Source organism: Eptatretus burgeri, chromosome 6 (assembly GCF_056783735.1).
Source record: "Eptatretus burgeri isolate ZD-2024b chromosome 6, Ebu_testis_v1, whole genome shotgun sequence".
NCBI lineage: Eukaryota > Metazoa > Chordata > Myxini > Myxiniformes > Myxinidae > Eptatretus > Eptatretus burgeri.
This window is the reverse complement of record NC_140966.1, coordinates 37395555-37418258: the sequence shown is the minus strand read 5'-3', so window position 1 is coordinate 37418258 and position 22704 is coordinate 37395555. Positions and strand designations below refer to the sequence as shown.

The 22704-nt window shown below is 44.1% G+C and overlaps 1 protein-coding gene across 2 annotated transcripts in view; it reads left to right on the top strand.

The window, feature by feature from the left end:
- Window positions 1–2226: 2226 nt before the first annotated feature.
- Window positions 2227–22704, top strand: part of PPID (peptidylprolyl isomerase D) — a 34161-nt gene continuing 13683 nt past the window's right edge. The window contains exons 1-6 of one of the 2 annotated variants that reach the window (XM_085884594.1): window positions 2227–2438; window positions 7899–8039; window positions 12886–12992; window positions 13217–13405; window positions 15096–15218; window positions 22185–22291. In XM_085884594.1, the coding sequence (XP_085740720.1) occupies window positions 2354–2438; window positions 7899–8039; window positions 12886–12992; window positions 13217–13405; window positions 15096–15218; window positions 22185–22291 (752 nt within the window). In that variant the 5' untranslated portion in view covers window positions 2227–2353. The remainder of the gene's footprint in view (window positions 2439–7898; window positions 8040–12885; window positions 12993–13216; window positions 13406–15095; window positions 15219–22184; window positions 22292–22704) is intronic. The other variant, XM_085884595.1, reaches the window with a different exon arrangement.

Here is a 22704-nt window from a genome sequence, read left to right as displayed (position 1 = left end):
CTGGCGAGCTCTCTCCGGCTCTCCTCACACGAACACGCAGGTCTGCGCGGCACAGCAGGCTCAGCCACGCTCTCCGTCTCGCATGTCCTCCGCTCCCCTGGACTCCGCCCCGCCTGTGTTCTTCCGACTCCAGACTTCACCGACCGCCTCCAGACTCTCGACTTAGAACTGGCGCTCTGCACGCCGTTTTATAGAGTTTGCGAGACGAGATCTGACCTCCGCTCTCTGACCTCTGACCTCCACAGGTCCCGCCCCTTTTCTCCTGTGGTCCGAATTCCGACGCGAAGCTTCCACAGAGCGGACGTGCGCGAAATCACCCAAACTTGCTCGGAGAGCGGACGTGTGTGAAATTACCGTCGCTGGCGCCAACTAAGAAACGCCCGCGTCTGTTTGCAGCGACGCTGGACGCTGGGGACTCGCCGCGGCTGGTGCAAAGATGGCGGCGTTTGCAGAGATGAAGGTGAGGCGATGTTATTCGGGTGGGGGAGATGCGGTTTAGGAGATGGTGGGGAGATGTCGTCGTTATAAAGGCGGTGTGGAGAGGGTGGTTGGTTGTTGACGTGGTGGTTGGTGGGTGGCGTGGAGAAGAAGGTGGTTGGTGGGTGGCGTGGTGGAGAAGGTGGTTGGTGGCTGGCGTTGTGGTTAGTCCAAAATAACGACAGTAAAGAAAAACGGCTAACTCAAAGATCACAGCCCGGGCGACACGAATAATTTGCATTAAACTATTAAACGGTGGGGAAATCTAACTGAACACGGACTTATCGGCATAACTGAACTAAGGACCTATATGGTGTTCTGCGAATTTCCACAGCTGTAACAATATGTTCGCACATTCAGTGGGGTCCCTCGTCCCATCCACCTTGATGGTAAACCACGATGTGCCTACTTCTTCCACGATGGCATCCGTCACAACATTACTCAATGTGCAGATCAGTTCATTCTGCATTCCCGGACTAGTATAGCCTGCGTTTCGTGGGATATGCTTCATTGTTTCGGCTCGCTCGGTGTCTTTTTTTGAGTGTGTAGTTTAAAAGCGAGAGGAAGAGCCCACTGTGCCCATCTGACATATCTTCAAAATTATCAAGGTTCCTCCAACTCCTCCCACAACATGTCTTTCATCATCTTCTTTATTTTCGTCGGTTGCATTTTTTTCCTTTTATTTTCTGAGCCATTTTCGTTTATCCATCATCCACATCTTTTTCTCCTGCTGCGAGCTCGCGCTCTCCGTGACTCGGCCCTCGTGACTCGCGTCACTAATCTCGCGACTCGCGAGATTTGACGGTTGACGGTTTTATTTATTAAATGATCCATCCATCAAAAACAGGTTTTATCTGCATCATTTCAAATGTAAACACGATTGTAAACACACATATTTTTTATTTTTATTATAAAATTACTTTTGTAAGATGGAGGGTTGACGGGTTGTGAAGGTCACGCGGTGCAAGTGCACTTCATCTTTAATTATGTAAATTTATGTCTTTTCCTTAATCATATTATGACTATATTACATTTATACCTAACTTACAACCAATCAGGTAACCTGCTCAATAGGGTCTCCATATCGAATACGCTGTGTGTCCCTATGAGGACCGGGAATAAATAAATAATCCGATCAGGCCTTGGCAGGTGTCGCGTCATTTCATCACCGTGACCCCGCAGTGACGTCACAACGCCCTTATCAACAAAAACAAAAACTCAAGGTCTAATTGTGGTATTGGGAGTTAACATGAATATTAATTTATGAATGATGAGCTGGAACTGAGAATGACGTCAGCGGGCTGTCGGGTGCGGAGCACGAGACGTGATTTAGGGTGTTTATAGCGAAAGATCCTTCGTGCGGGCTGTCATTGCTTATACACAACACCAATAATATCATCCGAAATAAAAAAAATAAATAAAATTAGCGAAACAAAAAAATACGGTCACGAAGAGAGGAGTTCGTATGTTGGAACATTCCTTGATTTTATAAATAACATTAAAAGGTGACATTCAACGGTGCCGGTTTGGTATTGCATGAGGGTGTATATAAACATATGTATTAGCTCAAGCGGTCACTCTTCCTTCTCTCGTCGTCCTCACAATGCAAGTTTTTTTTTTTGAACGTGAGCAAATTTACACAGTGCTTCAAGAATAAAACTAAACGTTCGATAGATAATGGGAAATGAAAAGAAACATCTATAATACAACGAGCAGTACAAAAAAAAAATTAAAATAAAATGACGTCACGGAAAGAGGAGGAGTTAGTTCGTCGGGACATTTTATTTTTTTTTACTTTTTAAACGGAGTTGTTTGTGGAAGCACGTGCGCGGTGCAAACATTTATTTTTTTTTATTTTGCTCTGATTCAGAGGCACATGGGTCGTTCAAGTCCGAGCGATCGTCCGTCGAACGTCGCGAATCCCGTCGTGTTTTTTGACATAACCATTGGAAAAGATACTGGTGAGAGACGGATGTTTCCATTTTTAAATGATGTCTGAACAGTTTTTTAACTGCACGTGGAGCCCGTTATTTACACACAGTTTACGCGTGGATTACATGTGTGTGTATATATATATATATATATATAGGGTGGCACACAAACATGTGACTTTGGGGAGTAGATGGTTGTTTTCCTGGAATATCGAGGGTGTGCGGTGGAAGGGATGGGAAGTGCCACAGTCACGTGACACCATGAAGCACGTGTTCAACATGAAGCCCCATTTACACTTTGAAAGATCGAGGTGCATTCTGGGAGAGCACGTGTTCAACATGAAGTCCCATTTACACTTTGAAAGATCGAGGTGCATTCTGGGAGAGCACGTGACCTCGTTTGACGAGCACCTCCGACCATGGATCTTGTTCTTTGGGAACATGTGAGAAGATCCGTTCCTGTTCGACATGACTGACCGTGAGGCAGTTTGAACCATTGCCCTCGCCGTTGAACGAACACCAGGTGGGTTGACTCAGCCTGTCATCCTTCCAAGGTCCGCAAGGTCGATGTCGGTAAAAATGAGTATCGGCTTTCTGGTAACACGGGGCACTGCATCATCGGCACAACCACGCTTCCAGAAAAATGATGCAATCGGTAGGCAAAGGCCGCATACGAAACGACATAAACGACAGAGGGTGGAGTCGTCATCAAATAGAGGATTTTCCAGAGAGTCAGGAAGATAATTTATGAAAACCAGAAAATGAACAGGGACCAGAACTCTCCCTTGGGGCACTCCAACCTTAACAGGTCGAGGAGATGAAAGGATTGAGAGCCACACGTTGGCTCCAAGATTAGAGGAAGTCAGTGAGCCATCTGTGGAGTTGGCCTTGGAATGTCATCGGCAGACAGTTTGGAGAGCGAGGCAGGATGCCAAACTGTATCATAAGCGCGAGATTTGTCCAGAGAGACGGGCCCTAATCTCGCGTCTGATATTGAGGGCCTCCATCCATTGTTGGGCGAGTAATAAGCAGCATGTCCAAGGTGGAGCGACCTGGTCTGAAACCAAGTTTGTGATCTGAGATGAGGTTGCTTGAGAAAAGGAAGGATTTCATATAAACTGTGATGATGGATTCCGTGAGGGAATCGTGGAAGATGACTGATCGCAAATGAAAGGGTGAAGAGAGGATGCGCAAGACCAGCAGAGCAGGTTTCTAGGACACATGAGTTGATGCCATCCAGTCCAGTAGCAGAGTCAGAGTGAGGGTTGAAAGAACCTCCTCCACCTTATGAGGTGAAAAAAAAACATTACAGGAGCAGTAAGACTGCTTTGACCCTCTTGGAACCTTTTAGAACCTTTAGATTTCCTAAAGACTTTTGCGCTGCTTTGACCTTCAGACAATTTGACCCTCTTTAGACCCCTTAAACCCTTGAGACCTGTAACTGCTGCTGAAACCTACTCCTCAGACGTTTTAGACCGTTTGGACCCCTTAAGACCCCTCAGATCATTTTAGATGTTTATACCCTTTGGACCTTTTAAGACCCATTAGACTCCTGAAGACCTTTCACCCTTTAAACCCATTGACCCTTTGACCTTTAGACACTTTAGACTCCTTAGGGCTGAAACCCTTTAGACCGAAAGTATGATTGGAAAAGACCCTTTTAAATCTCTTTAGACCCTTTTAGAGCACTATAGACCCTTTGAAACACTTCAACCGTTTAGACCTTTACACCCCTTCGATGCTTGAGACCTGTGGACCCTTTTAGATGTGCACCTCAGTCAGGTCAGGTTCGATCTGTGACCTGCTACAGGTACCATGTAAACCTGTACTAACCTGTTCCATGGTCGGGTTGGCGGCGACTAAACCGTCTCCCCCACCAGGTTTTCTGGTGAGGAGGGTGTTTGGATATGGACACCCAGCAGGATTAAAAACAAAACCTGTCAAAGGGCGGAGGAGCTCCTTGTGAGCCAACGGCCATCCATATCTAGTGCCCAACTGTGTCTGCGGACGTCCTCCTGCAGTTGGGGTCACTTCTTATTAGGAGGTTGGTGGCAGGATTTGCACTCCGGCCACCGTAAAACCCTTCATTCCGCAAAACGCAAAAACGCAAAAAAATCTGAAAACCCACTCCGTGGGAGTACATCCTGTGCAGCTTCCCTTCGCAGGGCAGCTCACCGGATGACGGGATTGGGGCAAAGCCTTCGGGACCCCCAATCGTTGATAGGAGGGAAACCACAGGGTAACATCCCTGGGTCAGATTGCGGGAGAGTGTGTCGGAGTGGTGCTGAGGTGTCGTCCACCAGACGGCGGTCTCCTTGGGTTAACCTGAGGCGGTCCCTTCGGGTGGGTGCCTGGAATGTCCTATCCCTAAGAGAGGATGATCACCTGTCTCTGTTATCATCTGAGCTCAAGCGTTTGGACATCGAGATTGCAGCTCTCTCTGAGATTTGGAGACCGGATTGCGGCGAGATAATGGTGGGTGGTTACACCTACTATTGGTCTGGTCGCTCTGATGGTTACCATACCCAAGGAGTTGCTGTAGTTGTGTCCAATAAGCTGACCCCAATGATAATTGAGGTAACACCGGTCAACGAGCGTATTATGAGATTAAGGATTCATCACTCCTTAGGTGTCATTTCCCTGGTCTCTGTTTATGCTCCGACTGAGACGAGTGACCTCACCGTGAAGGATGCATTCTACGCCACACTCGAGTCTGTGGTTGATCAGTGCCCCAGACGAGATACACTTCTAGTCTTGGGGGATTTCAATGCATCGACTGGAACTGATAGGGATGGTTATGAGGTGTGTGTTGGTCCCCATGGGTCAGGAACTATGAACCAGAATGGCACTAAGTTCCTTGACTTTGCAAGAAGTCATGGACTTAGGGTGGCTGGTTCATGGTTTCAGCGCCCACAAGCTCATCGCTGGACTTGGTATTCCAACGCTGGCGGTGTGGCAAAGGAGATTGACCATGTCCTCATTGACGGTCGTTGGAGGATGATCCAGAACTTCAGGGTCTACCGGAGTGCTCAGTTCCTCAATACTGACCACAGGCTTGTTGTAGCAACTCTAAAGCTGCACCTTAAATCCTGGAGAATGGTACCATCCCAGCCGAGGCTGGATGTTGCCAAGCTCAGGGATGAGAGAGTAGCTGAGGAGTTTGCAAACAGGCTGAGTGGACACTTGGGGGGTCTGGGTGCTTTGGGGGTCCTGAAGAGTTGTGGAGCGCCTTCAAGACCACCGTCCTTGATGTTGCCGGTGGATGCCTTGGAGCTCACCGCAGGGCAAAGAAGAATTTTGTCTCTCAAGGGACACTGGATACCATTGACCAGAGTCGCAAGGCCAGGCTGAATGGCAGAGCTGAGCTGTTCAGGGAGCTGAGGCGTAAAACTGTACGTGCACTGAGGGTGGACAAGGAGGCCTATGTGCGAGGAATCTGTGAGGGGGTAGAGCATCACCTGTGGACAGGTGATTCTCGTCCCGCTTACAGGGAATTCGCGCATTACGTTCATCCAAGCCCATCCCTCGGAGCACTACAGTTCGAGCAGAGAGTGGTAGGCTCTTGACAGAGGAGTCTGAAGTGAAGGCCCGCTGGGCCGGTTACTTTGAGCGGTTGTACCAGGCTGATCCCCCAACTGTCGAGTTGGACGTCAAGGGTGTTACAATCCCTGTTGCTGACCCTCGAATCAACTGTGGTCCACCTACGCTTGTGGAAACACGGGCTGCGGTGAACCAGTTGAAACGGGGCAAAGCTCCAGGGACCTGTGGCATCCATGCCGAACTTCTCAAGGCTGGTGGAAATGCTGCACTCGTGTCGTTGCATGCAGTTTTGTGCTCTGCCTGGAACACAGGCATCATCCCAACTGACTGGAAGAGGGGCCTTGTTGTCCCTCTCTGGAAAGGGAAGGGTGATCGCCAAGACTGCAACAACTACCGAGGGGTGACGCTGCTCTCAGTGCCGGGCAAGGTCTTTGCTCGGATAATTCTCGATAGGGTTCGCCATCATCTGCTTGAGCACCAGCGTCCAGAGCAGTCAGGCTTTACACCAAAGAGGTCAACGATTGACCGTATCCTTGCACTTCGTGTCCTCACCGAACGCAGACGAGAGTTTCGGCAGGGGCTGCTTGCAGCCTATGTTGATCTCTGTAAAGCGTTCGATTCAGTGAATCGGGACGTCCTCTGGAGGATTCTTGGTCTTCGTGGGGTGCCACCAAAACTGATCGATCTGATGTCTGAACTCTACTCTGGTACTGAGAGTGCTGTGAAGTGTGGTGGTACCATCTCTGACTTATTTCCAGTTGTTTCTGGAGTTTGTCAGGGATGTGTACTTGCCCCCACACTTTTCAGCACTTGTATGGACTGGATTTTAGGGAGGATGTCGGAGAGATCAAGTTGCGGTGCGTCATTTGGGAATGTCAAGATCTCGGACCTTGACTTTGCAGATGATGCAGTCATCTTTGCGGAGACTTTAGACATCCTCTTGGGGGCCCTCGAGGTGCTGAATGAGGAGTCGGAGCCGTTGGGATTACGGGTTTCTTGGGTCAAAACTAAGATCCAGGCTTTCGGTGACATCTTGGATGCTGCTGTCCTGTCTGTGTCTGTTTGTGGTGAGGATGTTGAGGTCGTGGAGAGATTCACTTACCTTGGCAGTGATATTCATGTCTCTGCCGGCTGCGAGTCAGAGGTCAATAGACGTCTGGGTCGGGCCTGGGGAGTCATGGACTCACTGGATCATGGGGTGTGGCGCTGCCGGTACCTGTGCGGGAGGACGAAAGTCCGAGTCTTCAGGTCCTTGGTACTTCCAGTCTTGCTCTATGGGTGCGAGACTTGGACTCTGACCAAGGATCTGAGACGGAGACTTAATTCCTTTGGTACCAGGTCTCTTCGGAGAATCCTTGGCTATCGCTGGTCGGATTTTGTGTCCAACGAGCGGTTGCTGAGAGAGACTCGGATGAGATTTGTTACCTGCATAGTCCGTGAGCGTCAGTTGCGGCTGTATGGACATGTGGCTCGTTTTCCTGACTCTGATCCTGCTCACCAGATTCTCTCAGCGAGGGAGTCTCATGAGTGGAGGAGGCCAGTGGGCCGACCACGTGCCTCATGGTTGCAACAGGTTGACCATCATCTCAAGGAGATGGGGATGGGCCTGGCATCTGCCTGGGGGATGGCCAGACGGAGGCCCCTGGAGTACCGGCGGAAAGTGGACGCAGCGACGTGCTGTTCTGGCACATGCTCCCATACCTGACCTGACCTCAGAAACATCTTTGGTCTTGTTGTAATACACAGACCATACTTTTTTCAGCAAGTAATGCACAATCTCCACCCACCCGGAGGATGGGTAATTGGGTACCCTGCTCATTTGAACAGAATTTGCATATTTGGTCACTTAATTGGTTCGTCAATCAAACCTAGAAACATAGTTTCTTTGGATTTCACAAGTATCGTGTTGGTGCTATGCATGACGTCTCTTTTTTTTTTTGTTTACTTCAGCTGGACGCATTGTGCTGGAGCTCTTCGCTGATGTGTGCCCCAAGACTGCAGAGAATTTCCGTGCTCTGTGTACAGGGGAGCATGGAATGGGAATGGTGACTGGGAAGCCACTTCACTACAAGGGATGCACCTTCCATCGGAGTGAGTGTGATTGGTGGAATTTTTGTGGAATAATGTTGTAAAATGTCCAGTTGTGTTTGGCTTTGAGTATTTTTAATTTTTAGAAGAGTGAAGCTCATGGAAGAGCAAAGTTAAATTGATAGTGGGGGTAGTGGTGTAACAATTGGTAGAGTCTTTTCCGTTTCCAAAAAAGCTGTTAGGGTTTTGACTTTAAGTTAATTGCTGCCTGATTTAAAGGCATACCATGTCGATTCATAGTGATGCAGTGGCTCTCCCTCTCGCACCCCTTGTTCCATCACTCGTTAGGTCATCTCTAACGAGATGACCTAATAAAACCAGTCTCGATGTCCGTACGTATGTACGTCCCCATTTTAGGTCATCTCTATCATCTCAGTAGAGATGACCTAATAATAACAGTCTCGAAGTCTGTCCGTCCGTACGTCCGTCCGTCCACAATCAAACCGAGTGGAGACAAATAACCAATAGTGGAATGGATAGAGGTCGATGAGACATGCACAACAAAATAACTTTCAAGGTCGTCCAAGGTCGAGGTCAACGTCACGAGGCTGTCAAAGTTGCGAAAATCGTCGATTTCAAATCGTATCTCCTCCCTCATTTATCAAGAGAGATCAAATGTTATTAGTGATTCAGATACTATGGACTATGATCTAGAACAACACGAGCCATTGTTTTTGAAATTTGCTCTCGTTCCGATTTTATAGCCCTTCAAACTTCGTTCTGATTCCCCGTACGGGCCGTTCATAAAGTACATACAAAAACAAAAGTATTAACTTAAGAACCGGAACCCTCCGAGACAAATATTACATTTGAAGCTTTTGTCAGATTTAACTAAAACAATGGAACCCAAGTTTATATGCACACTTACTTTCATTTATGACATTAACATTGTCTTGAATGTCAATTTGTAATTTTATTTTCATAAATGACGTGCTGTGATATTAAAAGAAAAAGGTAAATTACACCGCTAGGGAGGACTGCATTGTCATGGCTTACAAACACCAGTTCATAAGGAACTGCTGGCTTTGCAAGCGATTTGTGATGTATGAGGGGGGGTGGATGGGTGGGGGTCACTAGCCTGCATACAGAGGGGGTGGATGGGTGGGGGTCACTAGCCTGCATACAGAGGGGGGAGATGGGTGGTTTTGAAACCCGGAAGTAGAGCGTACGTACTTTATGAACTGCCCCTATTCCAGTCTGGCACAGAGCTACTTTCAACCTCTGGCAGAGATGACCGGCACTCCTGCTCGGGGGTATTTTTTTCATCCGATTTTCTTGATATTTGGTATGTGGGTAGATGTCGATGAGGGATGCACAATGGTATGACCTTTGACCCGATTGAAGGTCAAGGTCAACGTCACTCCAAAGTTGCGAAATCTTCCATTTTCAAAATCTATCTCCTCCGCCGTTTATGATCCGATCTTCGAAACTCCTTTGGATTCTGATAATATGGAACAATATCTAAATTTGGTCGGGCCGGTTTTTTAAAATTCGTCCTGGTTATCAAGTCCGGTGATCAAGTCAAGTCCGGTGATACGGTCCAAAAAAAATTTGCCCGATCTTGATGAAACTTGGTATGTAGGTAGGGGTCGATGAGTGATGCACGACGGTATGACTTTTGACACGATTGAAGGTCAAGGTCACCGATGCTGTGAACTTGTGAAATCATCCATTGTCAAAATATCATCCGCCATTTATGACTCAGAAAAGTGGTTTGATTTCTGAGGTCCGGTTTCTATCCTTTTGAAGACACATTGATCATAAATGTTCCAAATCAACCTTGAAGACACATTGATCATAAATGTTCCAAATCAACCATTTTCAAAATCTATCTCCAGATAACTCAGAAATGTAGTTTGATTTCTGAGGCTTTCTATCCTTTTTACTCCCGGGCTTTCGTCTGTACGTTGAACCAAAAGACAAGACGACGTCGAAGCCATTCTAAGCCGATCAGAGATCCACATCTACAGAGCTTCAGAGATGACGTTCACCCCCAACCGGGGGTAATTTTTAACCTCCGCCATCGAAGATGGACGGAGGTTACTGTTTTCACCCCTGTCTGTTTGTTTGTTTGTTTGTTTGTTTGTGAACAGTATTACGGATTTCGACGAAACTTGGTCGGGGGATTAGGTATGGTCCAAGGATCATGCCATTAGATTTTGGACTTGGTGCAAAGGCCAATATGGCCGCTATGGTGGCCATTTTGAAAAAAATATTTGAATTTTTGTTTTTGCATTTCTACATGTTTTAAGTGATTTCCAACAACAAACTAGAGGGGGAGCACTCGGGAGAGTGCAAAACCTCCGCCGCCAATACTGCTGGGTTACTCAAGTGAACCTTGTATCTTATTCATTAAATATGGTCAACAGTGCTGACAGTTATAATTCTTTTCTCCAACATTTTTTTTGGGGGGGGGGGGTTGGAAATCACTTAAAACATGTAGAAATGCAAAAAAAAAAAAAAAAATCGAAATTTTGTTGAAAAAAAGTTGCAAACATTTTTTTTCCGAACAATTTTTTTTGGGGGGGGGAGGTTGGAAATCACTAAAAATATGTAGAAATGCAAAAAAAATTTTTCTCTCAATTTTTTACGGGGTTTGGAAATTACTTAAAACATGTAAAAATGCAAAAAAAAAAAAATTTTCTCTAACAATTTTTTTTGGGGGGGGGCTTGGAAATCACTTAAAACATGTAGAAATGCAAAAAAAAACAACAATTTTTTGGGGGGGGTTGGAAATCACTTAAAACATGTAGAAATGCAAAAAAAAAATTTCTTTTTTGGGGGGGGGTGGAAATCACTTAAAACGTAGAAATGCAAAAAAAAATTTCTCTAACAATTTTTTTGGGGGGGGGGACCAAGTCCAAAATTTAATGGCATGATCCTTGGACCATACCTTACCCCCCCCACCCCACCAAGTTTCGTCGAAATCCGTCGAGGAGTTTTTCCGTAATACTGTTCACAAACAAACAAACAGAAAGGGGTGAAAACAGTAACCTCCATCCATCTTCGAAGATGGCGGAGGTTAAAAAAAAATTTGTTAGAGAAAAAAAAGAAAAGAAAATTTTGCAACTTTTTTTAAAAAATTTTTTTCGATTTTATTTGAATTTTTTTTTTTTGCATTTCTACATGTTTTAAGTGATTTCCACCCCCCCCCCCAAAAAATTTGTTCGAGAAAAAAAAACCCAGAAATTTTGCAACTTTTTTTTCAAAAAAATTTCAATTTTATTTTTTTGGCATTTCTACATGCGCGTCGATCTACTTTAGTTTATTCAATCGTGGTTGAGTAGAGTCTGATCCATTTTGACCTACAATGAATAGGATATCAGGTTCACTTAAGTGACCCAGCAGTATTGGCGGCGGAGGTTTTGCACTCTACCGAGTGCTCCCCCTCCAGTTTTAATATATCTGTGATCCTCCAGGGGAAAACTGCACAGGGTCCGCATCATGTTCCCTTTAACTTCAAGTCTCACGTTACATTGCCGTTGAGTGTTAGGCGGTCTTTTCTACCTTAAAGCCAGACGTGCTGCTCTTTCTTGGAAATGGATGTACGAGATGGATGGCATTCTCTGACAAAAAAGCCACATTTGGTCCATATTTAAATACTTGCTTGGGAGGGTAAACTTCCACAAGGGCTTCAAACATAGATGGACTTCATCATATAAACTGCTCTTTCACTTCATTATAAATATAATTGCTGCCTGGTTTAAAAGGCATCGCATGCTGATTCATATCTTCAATCTAGGATGATAAAAGTCTCTCCATCGTCTCCATTAACCTGCTTGCTGCTAGATCTCATTAATTGTGTAGCAACTACGAGAGTCTTGGACGGACTGGAATAATTTTCTTTGTTCTTTACCATTGTCCTTTCAGACGACTCCCATAAACCAAATTCACACTCAACCACTGTGGCTCCAACACCTGACTCCATCTGCCTTAACACTTTCAATTTCACATCAAGGCTTTCAGCACAATTGCCAATGTGATGGTGCACAGAGCAGGAATACAACAACATGCACGCAGATTGTTTCAGAGTAGACAAGTTCGGAGTCGTGCTCTGTTTGGCTGCAAGCGATGTCAACACCAGCAGTCACATTCACGGTCAACGGCGATGCGTTTAAACTTTAACTTTTCACTCGCTTGTTGGATGAAAATTTTTCTTTTTCTCAATGAAAAATTGAATGCTTCAATTCGTGCCGAAGCGAATCCGTGCAAAGCGGGGTCACGCAGTGCGGGGTATTACCATATGCTATCTTGCTCTGGTTGTCAGAGTTGTGTTCCTGCAAAGCACGACTTAAATAATCCATGTTTCTCATCAGAACCCGTGTATAAAGGGTAGTTACGTTCCTTGGGACCGAACTCGGGAATATTTTCAACAATTAATTAAATAAATATATTAAAATGCAAAAGGATTGTAGGAAGGGATGGTCTGCCAAATAGTATGCAAACAAGGTAGGGATGATCACAATAAATTATCATATGAAACCATTCCTGTATCTTTCTTTGAATATTTCTGCCTGTCCATTCAGCTAGTGATTGTGAACTCAAATAGGGAGAGATTTGTGGTGATTGTAATCTCAAAGTTGAGTGTCATTTGCAGGCAACAACATCATGTGCCGTCATCTCATTTGCAGGAGAGAGATGTGGTGTTATTACTCAATTGATTGTTCCAAACAAACTGCGTGCACCCGACAGATGGTACTATTTGAAAAACTAACTTTGGTATGATTTGACGAATTGAAAACCACATCGCATGACAGGTGCTATTGTTTTATTTTGTCATCATGATGGATTCAACCCACCCCTCCTCCCACCACCGCATTGTTCCCCCACCCACCCCACCCACTTTTAGTTATCAACAACTTTATGATTCAAGGTGGTGACTTTTCCAACCATGATGGAACTGGTGGTGAGAGCATATATGGAGACAAATTTGAAGATGAGAATTTTTATTACAAGGTTCGATGTTCTACGTCAACTATTTTTAAACCAATTTGCAACATAATTACTTGCAAAGAGAAACCACTCGAGAGATGTATTGTTAATGGCTTCTAACTGCTGTGTCATGAATTTTCAGCAAATGGCTGATACAAATGAGAAGATATTCGTACAACAACAAGGCTGATGTGTGCTGTACCATGTTCTCTTCCTTCCAAATGTTTCCAACCCAATTCCGCTGAAAGCATGATCGCCCAGGCCTGTTGAGCATGGCAAATTCTGGCCCTGGAACAAATGCCTCTCAGTTCTTCATCACTGTTGCCCCTACTGCACATTTGGATGGCCGACACGTGGTTTTTGGACAGGTTCTACGGGGGATGGGTGTTGTTGAAATCCTTGAAAACACCATCACAGATGGGGAGAAGCCAGTTCAGGTATTGATGGTTTCAATGAGTGCTGTAGAATAGCGCTTGTGTTTATTTCATGTCCAGGTTTGGCATTTATATTTATTGAGGGTTTAAGGATGCATCAGGTTGTGCAATTTTTTTTTCTGTCCGAATCGAGGCTCATAGTGGAGTTAGAACACATAGAGTGAAAACCTCAAAGGTTCTTTACTTGATTGATCCAGACTCACTGATGGGTGAACATCAAACTTGAGTTTATTACCAAGACAGCAAAAAGCAGCGACTCAAAACCCTGACACAGCACCCTGACCTGACTCTCCTTCCCATTTATGTATCCTCGAAGAGAGAACATTCACAAAAGTCTCTCCCTCTACAAACCACTCGTACTTGCTCGTGTATTATAATCCGGAAATAACTGGAAATCTCTCGCACCCTGGCAACCCTTCTACATAAGTTAAAGTTCAACTTCATAACTTGTTACACTTTGAGACAAATCGATTTTTAAAACAAACAAATCTCACCTCAACCGGCATCACACAGTCAGTTATCTATAATAAACAATGTTCCGTTTCGAATCTTAGACTTGGAGGAAGAATGGGTGAGGGGGAGAATGATTGCAAGGGGAGGGGGTTGACTGCTTGGGGTGAACAAGCTGGATGCAAGCTTAAACACAGCAAGAGGAGGAAGGTAAAACCGGGAATAAAACAGAAATGGAACAAAAAAAACGAAAAGGAGAGTGGAGAAAACACAATAAGATTGGATAGATGAAGGAAGTTGGTTCCACAGGTGAGAGAAAAGAGGAACAAATGAGTGGAGGTGAGCAGTGAGTTTGGATTTTGGGTTTCACCAGAAATAGGTTCCAAACTGTGTACGCCTTACAGAAACCAGGAGAAAGAGAATTGGGGGGGGGTAGGGCCGGTGGAGGGGGGGTCGGGCCGGTGGAGGGGGGTCGGGCCGGTGGAGGGGGGGGTAGGGCCGGTGGGGGGAGGGGGAGGATGGGGGGGTGAACAGAGCATGGAAAGAACAGAGGGTGCAAAACAAGGAAGGAGGCTGGAGAAGACAGAGACACCAACATCCTCTCTGCGATGCGAGAGCCACAGGCCCAGAGATTCAGTTTCATCGTAGGGGATTCAAATGGTTTTTTGAGGGCCTTGGTGTGCAAGATGTGATGAGAGGATGCCAGCCCAAAGGGGAGAGGATGCCCAGTTAGTGGCTGGCTTTTCAAGCCAACTTGGACATGTGTGGTTGCCCCAAGAGAAATCATGAGGAAGAAATCATATTGGGTCAGCCTTGAAGTTGGCCAGAAGTTATTTTCTGGTTCTCCTGAGAGTAGACACACTTGTGGGCTTTTTGGAATGACCTGAGATTGCCTTTGGTCGGATTTGCCTTTTATGAAGAGGAATTCATGTTGTTTGAAGGAAACTAACTGCCTCCGCCCAAATCTCTGAAGGCAGCATGTCGTAACGCAAAGGAATGTCGAACGAACAAGCTAACAGATGATTTGGTATGGTTTTTAAAGCCCCAGTAATGGGGACTAATTTGTTTTATATCAATGACTCTGTCCATCCATCAAGGGTTAAATTTCTGCAATAACAGCTCTCGATACTGAAAATCGGATTGACATTGGAATGAGCTGTCATTTGTGACTTAACTCTTGCATCACTCTTTCCCCTTTGCTTTTTGTTCTCCTTCTAACCACCACAACCTTGTTTTTGGACAGGCCTGTGTTATAGGTGACTGTGGCCAGTTTCGGAATGGAGAGGATTGGCGTAGTGTACCAAATGATGGTACAGGAGATCAGTACCCAGATTTTCCAGAAGATTCGGACATTGACATCAGAGACGTATGTACCTCGTCATCTTATCTAAAAAGCTACCGAAGACCCCTCTTAAGGATGATATCTCAAAGATGAGTTGGGTTAGATGACAGACAATATGTCTTTCTTCCATCCTACCATCAGTCTTCACACAAAAAATAATGTACACATTCTCTCCTCAAGACTTCCAAGGCTGTAAGTGTGTTCTTGCTGGGTTTTTGTGCACTGCTCCTTCCCAATTCCATATCTAGGTGGTGTATGATGCCATCGCCAGGCGCCGAAGGAAGGGATTACTCGGATTTCACTCCGTTTTCTTGTTACTCGGAAAAAAAAAACAAAAAAAACATTTTGACAGTATGTTGATCGCCTCCTTGTATGTGTTTGTTTGTTTGTCCACTCACTTCCAGCTCAACCGATTGTTTTGAAATTTTCAGATTAATGTCACTGACCCTGTGACAAATTTGGTCGACCAAAAAGGTCTACGTCGGCCAATTTGTACCAAATTTTCTAAAATCCTCAAATTTCATTCGGTGGACTTGAAATTTGAACAGGATTTGCATATCTGGTAAGTGACTTCAACCACCTATTACTTCTGAGGTTATCATAGGTCAAAAGGTCAACATCGGCCAAATTTTTTAATTATTTCTAAAATTGTCAATTTTCATCCGATTGACTTGAAATTTGAAGATCGTTTGCATTACAGGTCACTGAACTCCACCACCTATTCTTTTTGAGGTCAACGTCAACCTTTTGAGACATTTGGCCTTTTCACGAGCCGAGACATTTGGCCTTTCATGTAGTGACGTTTGAAGGGATGGAGGGGGAGCATACTCCAAAGACAGATTTGACAAGGTGCCACCAGGTGTTTGAGGAAGGTTTGAAAGGTCAGCCTTGAAGTTGGGAATTTATGGAACTTGAATTTTTTGAGAAGTTATTTTCTGGTTCTCCTGAGAGTAGACACACACTTGTGGGCTTTTTGGAATGACCTGAGTTTGCCTTTGGCCAAAAGAGCATTTGCATATTAGGTCACTGAATTAAACCACATCAATTTTGAGGTAAACATAGGCAAAAAGGGCAACATAGACTAAAAGGTCAATTGGCCAAATTTCTAATATCCTCAATTTTTATCTGATTGACTTGAAATTTGAAGAGGCTTTATATTTCAGGTCACTGAATTCAACTTGCCAATTTTTTTTGAGGTCAACAACTTGGGTGATATTTCTAAAATCCTCAATTTTCATCCATTTGACTTGAAATTTGAAGAGGATTTATATTTGGTCATTGAATTCAACCACCAATTATTTTTGAGGTAAAATGTTTTTTGGATTTTGCAAGTGTGCTCTGTATGACGTCGTCGTCTTGTTTGTTTGTTTGTTTGTCTGTGAACAGGATATCCTAAGTTGTGGACAGATTGGGATGAAATTTCGTGGACAGGTTTGGTGTGTAACATGGACAAAAGTAGAAGGGCACTCGGTAGAGTGCATATGTCCGCCACGTAATGCCTGATCCACGAGAACATATCTGGCCCAATACATTTTTGAAATATCATACAATATACAGGGGTTTCCTTATTTCTTGGAGTAGGAGGCTACCATTAAAAAGTAGCAGGTTACCATCACCGCGAGCAAAGCGGGCGCAGCTGTATGGCCAGGGCCCACTTAGGGCCCTGGAAGCCGGAAGATCCTAGATGGCTGGAGATGCATTCCAGCATGATTTCTGACATTAAATAGTTCTCATATTATCATGCTGTTGGGGTGGAAAACTCCACCAAAACAAGTGGCTAGGCCTGTACTGGATGGAGTTGCATTAACATAATGACTGACTGACTGGTTGACTGAAATTCAGCTATACTGTATAGTTTGTTCAAGCAGCTTTTAAACAGGGTTCATTAATTTAAGGCCATGGTTTTGGGCACACCAAGGTGTCTGGAAGATGGAGTATCGAAGCACTTTTAAAGAGTCATTTTAGCAACATTTGGGCCATACCTTAGTTCTTAATAGGGAGATGATACTGCACATGGTGGAGTACAGTGAGCAATCTGAAGCATACCTGCCGACCTTTTTGGAATAAAAATCGGTAGATTTTTGCGCGACGCAGGGGCATGCCCCCCCTGGAAAATTTTTGAAAAAATAAAAAAAACTTTCATTAAGGGCGTGCTTTTGACAGCATTCGCATTTTTTACGTGTTTGTTCGTTTTAATGTGAGTGGCAATATTTCCGTAGCCACTGTGAGACACAGATATATCAGTCCTGCACAGCTCACAGAACGCGTGCTTCGTACCTTTCCGCGATGCCTTGATCCACGGATGTTCTTTTGTCCACTCGTCCTTGAAAACATTGTCGTACCACAAAGGTGGCTTTTTCTTTTCAGGCGTGTCCATTGTGATTGCTGTGAAAGCATCCGCGCGAAAAATGGCTTTGTTGTTGTCCACTCGACCGTGCGACGCTAGCGACACCAGGCGGTTACGCGCGTCTGCTATCACTAAACTAAGGGCGGATAATCAGATTTAACGATAGCAGACGCGTGTAACGGTGTAGATGCGCGCATAGAAGACGGAAAAACGTAAACGGCAAGGTACTGTACAGTATCGTATTCTGTAACTCGGATTAAAAAAAAAAAATTTCCATGAATTTTAAAAACCGGTAGATGAAGCATGTAAAATCGGTAGCCGGTAGATAGCCTCGAAAATCGGTAGTCTACTGGCTAAATCGGTAGAGTTGGCAGGTATGCTGAAGTGTGTGACATAATAATAATAATAGTGTACATGAACGAGCATTCATTTAGGAAACCATATTCCATTTCTCGGATTTCAAAACAGGGGGATGCAGAGATTTTGTGGTGACAAAAAAATAAAGATATAAAAAACGAAAAATTGGCACTGAAGTAAGTAGGCGGCGACCTTTGACATTTTTTTCTCTGAGTAGACTGCTGCGGGTCGCCGGTAACCAGCTTCTAAGGAAACCCCTGAATATATTGTTTTTGGCCCCATCTTAAAATGGTGAAGAATCACCTGAAAAATTCTCGAATCTGGATCCAGCTTCGTATCTTCACCAAAATCAAAATGATTGGTCCTCGTCATACACCCAATCTGTCCACCAAGTTTCATCTGAATCCATCCTTAACTTTGAGATATCATGCAATGTCATTTTAGCCCCATCTCTCAATGGTGAAGAATTAGTTAAAAAATTAAATAATTCTCGTATCCAGATCTGGATTCGGAGCTTCACCGATATTGAATTAATTCTTCCTTGTGGCACTCCACCAAGTTTCGTGTGAATCCATCCATAAACTTTTGAGATATTGTGCTATATATCATTTTTGGCCCAATCACTTAAAAAATTCTCAGATTCGAATCTTCACCAAAATTTAGCGTTGCCTTCCTTGGCCGGTCACCTACACACAAAAAAAATTCAAAATGATAGCTTTAAAACTGTGGCCAAAAATTGTGACAAACAGACAGACAAATGCTACAGACCAACATACTTGGCAAAAATTTGTTTTTGCCAAGTAACAAACAGACAGAAAGGGGTGAAAACATAACTTCCTTCACCTTTGGTGGCAGAGGTAATGATTCAATTTTGGTGAAGATATACATCCAGATTCAATAATTTTTAAAGTTCTTCACCATTTATAGTTTGGGCTAAAACTATGTATATTACGATATTTCAAATAGTTGTGGACGGATTTGGACAAAACTTGGACGGGTTGGAGGTATGACAAGCAACAATTGATTTGATTTTGGTGAAGATCTGGATGTGGGTATGGATACGAGAATTATTTTTAACCTCTGCCATCGAAGATCGGAGGTTACCGTTTTCACCCCTTTCTGTTTGTTACTTACGAAATCTAAAGATTTCGTAAGTATATTGATGCCTTCCGTTTCTGTTTGTTTGTTTGTTTGTTTTTTTTTTTTTGTAGGCACGATAACTCGAGAACGGAAGAAGCTACCAACGTCAAATTAAAACACGTGATTCAGGAGGGTGGTGGCGAGCGCTGATTAGATTTTGGTCAAAATCGGTCAAAAGTCAAGGTCACAGTGAGGTCAAATATTCGATTTTTGATGGTTTGGTACAGATAACTCGAACGGAAGAAGCTACCAATGTCAAATTACACCACGTGATTCAGGAGGGTGAAGGCCAGTGCTGATTAGATTTTGGTCAAAATCGGTCAAAGGTCAAGGTCACAGTGAGGTCAAACATCCAAAAAATGATAACTCGAGAACGGAAGAAACCACCAATGTCAAATTACACCAGGTGATTCAGAAGGGTGATGGCTAGCGCTGATTAGATTTTGGTCAAAATCGGTCAAAGGTCAAGGTCACAGTGAGGTCAAACATCCAAAACATTCGATTTTTGATGGTTTGGTACAGAATCATCGTAGAAACTTCTGGTTTGCGTCGCTACCTTCTCCAGAGACAGCTTTTATTAGACAAGGTCAGAGGTCAAGTTAACGATTTCGTCAGTACCAGTCTATGACTGCTTGTTTGTTTGTTTTTTTTGTGAACAGTATTACGGAAAAACTCCTCGACGGATTTCGACGAAACTTGGTGGGGGGGGGTTAGGTATGGTCCAAGGATCATGCCATTAGATTTTGGACTTGGCCCCCCCCCCCAAAAAAAATTGTTAGAGAAATTTTTTTGTTTTGTTTGCATTTCTACATGTTTTAAGTGATTTCCAACCCCCCCAAAAATTGTTACCCCCCAAAAAAAATTGTTCGAGAATTTTTTTTGCATTGCTACACATTTTAAGTGATTTCCAACCCCCCCCCCCAAAAAAATTTTGTTAGGGGAAAAAAAAATTTTTGCAACTTATTTTTCAACAAAATTTCGATTTCTTTTTTTTGCATTTCTACATGTTTTAAGTGATTTCCAACCCCCCCCCCCCCAATGGAGAAAATAACTATAACTCTGTCAGCACTGTTGACATATTTAATGAATAAGATACAAGGTTCACTTGAGTGACCTAGCAGTTTGGCAGCGGAGGTTTTGCACTCTCCCGAGTTTGTTTTTGTTTTACAAGTAATTCTTCACCACTAAAATTATACATAGCACAATTTCTCAAAAATTTGTGGATGGATTATGATAAAACTTGGTGAACGAGTTGGTTTAGATGACAAGAACAAGCCGATTTAGGTTTTGGTTCAGGTCAGCATATCTGGTCTATCAGTGGGATACAAAAGAGAAACTGTTCAGCCTGGTGGAGATATGTGTTCTTTTGAGTGCCGTTCTCGTTATGTATATAAGATCTGGGGTTACCAAGTTAACAGTTGTGGTGAAAAGGCAATGTACTGTTACGTTTATTGGGTACAGGGGTCGATAGTTATAATTTAAAACCTTGGCAACATTTGTATTGGTGTAGTTTTTTGGACTTTGAACGTGTAATGAGGACATGTGCAGAGGAATAACTATCTGGCCCGTACAAGAGACAAGTCCCATACAACTTTAAACTGAAGATGTTAACGATGTTAACGATCTAATATTGATCTGGATGAAGGCCGGGTGAGAGAGAAGCTCGGGGCATTCCCCATATCCACACTGCAGCATGTTTCCCCCTCCCCCAACCCATCACACCCTGAGGGAAGAGAAGCAAGCATCAGCCTCTGGTGTCTTGCTGTTGAGGGCCTGGCCCTTCCGTATGGCCAGCCATAATTAGCGACGAGCAAGGTGGTGCACTACTGGACCATGCTTCTTGGTGACCATGACACTTGGATTGGACGAGATGCTGTCACTGTGTATAATTGGTTGGCACCCTGCTGTTGCCAACATAGTCATCTTGAGTGTGAATAAAAGGCTGAGGGAAAGGAGAACGGGAGGGGGGAGGCAATAAGAGCTGGGGATTGGCATTCATTCGGCTCTTCATCTCTTGGTGTCTGGCAGCATTCTCGAGCTTGGCTTGTCTCTTTGCTGCTGAGACATTCCGTCTTTGAGAGCTGCCTGCCTATGATACTCACTGCCCGCTGCAATCACCTGCCTGGTTCTGTGTGAATGTTTTCCTTTTCATAATGGTAATTTTTTTTTAAGATTCTCAATAATATTACTTTATTTCTTCCATTCAAAGGGCCATGTAATAATAAAGTAATAATACCATTCCTTTTGTGCCATGAGGTGCATAGAGAGCTGCTGAGGCAGTTTCATTGGCATGGAGTAGAGTAAGGCCAAAAAAAAAAAAATGTTGCATTGGCGTAACCCGCCCGACCCTAAAAATTCCGCCGACCCTACGTTTTTTTTTTTTTGTTTTTTTGCTATCAAAAATTTTTGCCGACCCTATTTTATTGCTATTTTTGTTATTTTGCTATCGTTTTCAAGTATCTTGTTGATTGCGATCGCGATCGCAAAAACCCGGAAGTGTTTCGGACAGAACCCGCCGACAAAAAGGGTGGTACTCGAGCCGGGGGAGATTTTGGGAGGGATTTATTAGGAAGAAAAAAAAAAAAAAGATCCCGACCGACCTACCCTATTTTTCAGTGACCCGTTACGCCAATGCAACATTTTTTTTTTTTTGGCCTAATGGACAGATCGCCGCTCCGATGCAGGTTACCCAAACGGCTTATTACCCCAGTAAGGTGGTACTCATTTTGCCAAGCGCGGAAGGATGACGGGCTGAGTCAACCCACTTGATGTTATTTCAATGGCCGCGAGTCTCAAACTCAAGACACTAAGATCTTAAGCCAGCCACGTTAACCATTTAGCCAACACCAGGCATAAAGGAGCCATGTACATATTACATATACAGTGGACAGAGAGGGGTACATTGAATAAGGAAGAATTGAGGACAAAAAAAAGGATGAAGGTTCTTGGAAAACAGCAGGAAGGTAGGAGAGGAAGATGTGTGGAATACATTTGTGGGTTGGGGGAGGGGAAAACGGTGGAGTGTATGGTATTTAATCATTGTTCAGGTTATTTTGGAACCTCACAAGAAACATGTTTTGACAATAAAATATTGCATTTTTCTTTGCCGATATAAAAAGCAAAAGTGACTGTAAAACTGCTACCAGGTGGCGGTGGTTGTGGCGGTTGTGGAATCGGTGAAAGGTGTTGGTAACCAGCTCTTCAAAGCACAAAACTGGCGTGCAGCAAACAACAAATATGCCAAGGCTTTGCGGTAAGCGTTAGCAACTTCACAGCTGTTTGATTCGAAGCAGAGCATACATAAATATTGTGCCATTTTTATGATGAGTCGGAGGAAGAGCTCAGTAAAGCATTGGCGTTTTTCAGTTTACGATTGCGTGCTTCCATACCATTATAAATGCCCTTGTGGTCCATTGGATTGTCTTTCATCATATCATGGCAACCACAGTGCACAACAACAGGGGCAGTGTAAATGTGTTGACATGCAAAACTTGTGTAATTCTTACTCTTCGGTGGATTTGTTCAGTGCAGAAAGGAGAATGGAGTATGAGTCATGTCATCCATTTAAAGGATGGTCAACCAAGCATTAAATGAAAGCCCCCACCTGCCTCCCACTCCCAAACACGGGTTTACATGCGTTTTTGTTTTTCCACTCCGAATTTTTCT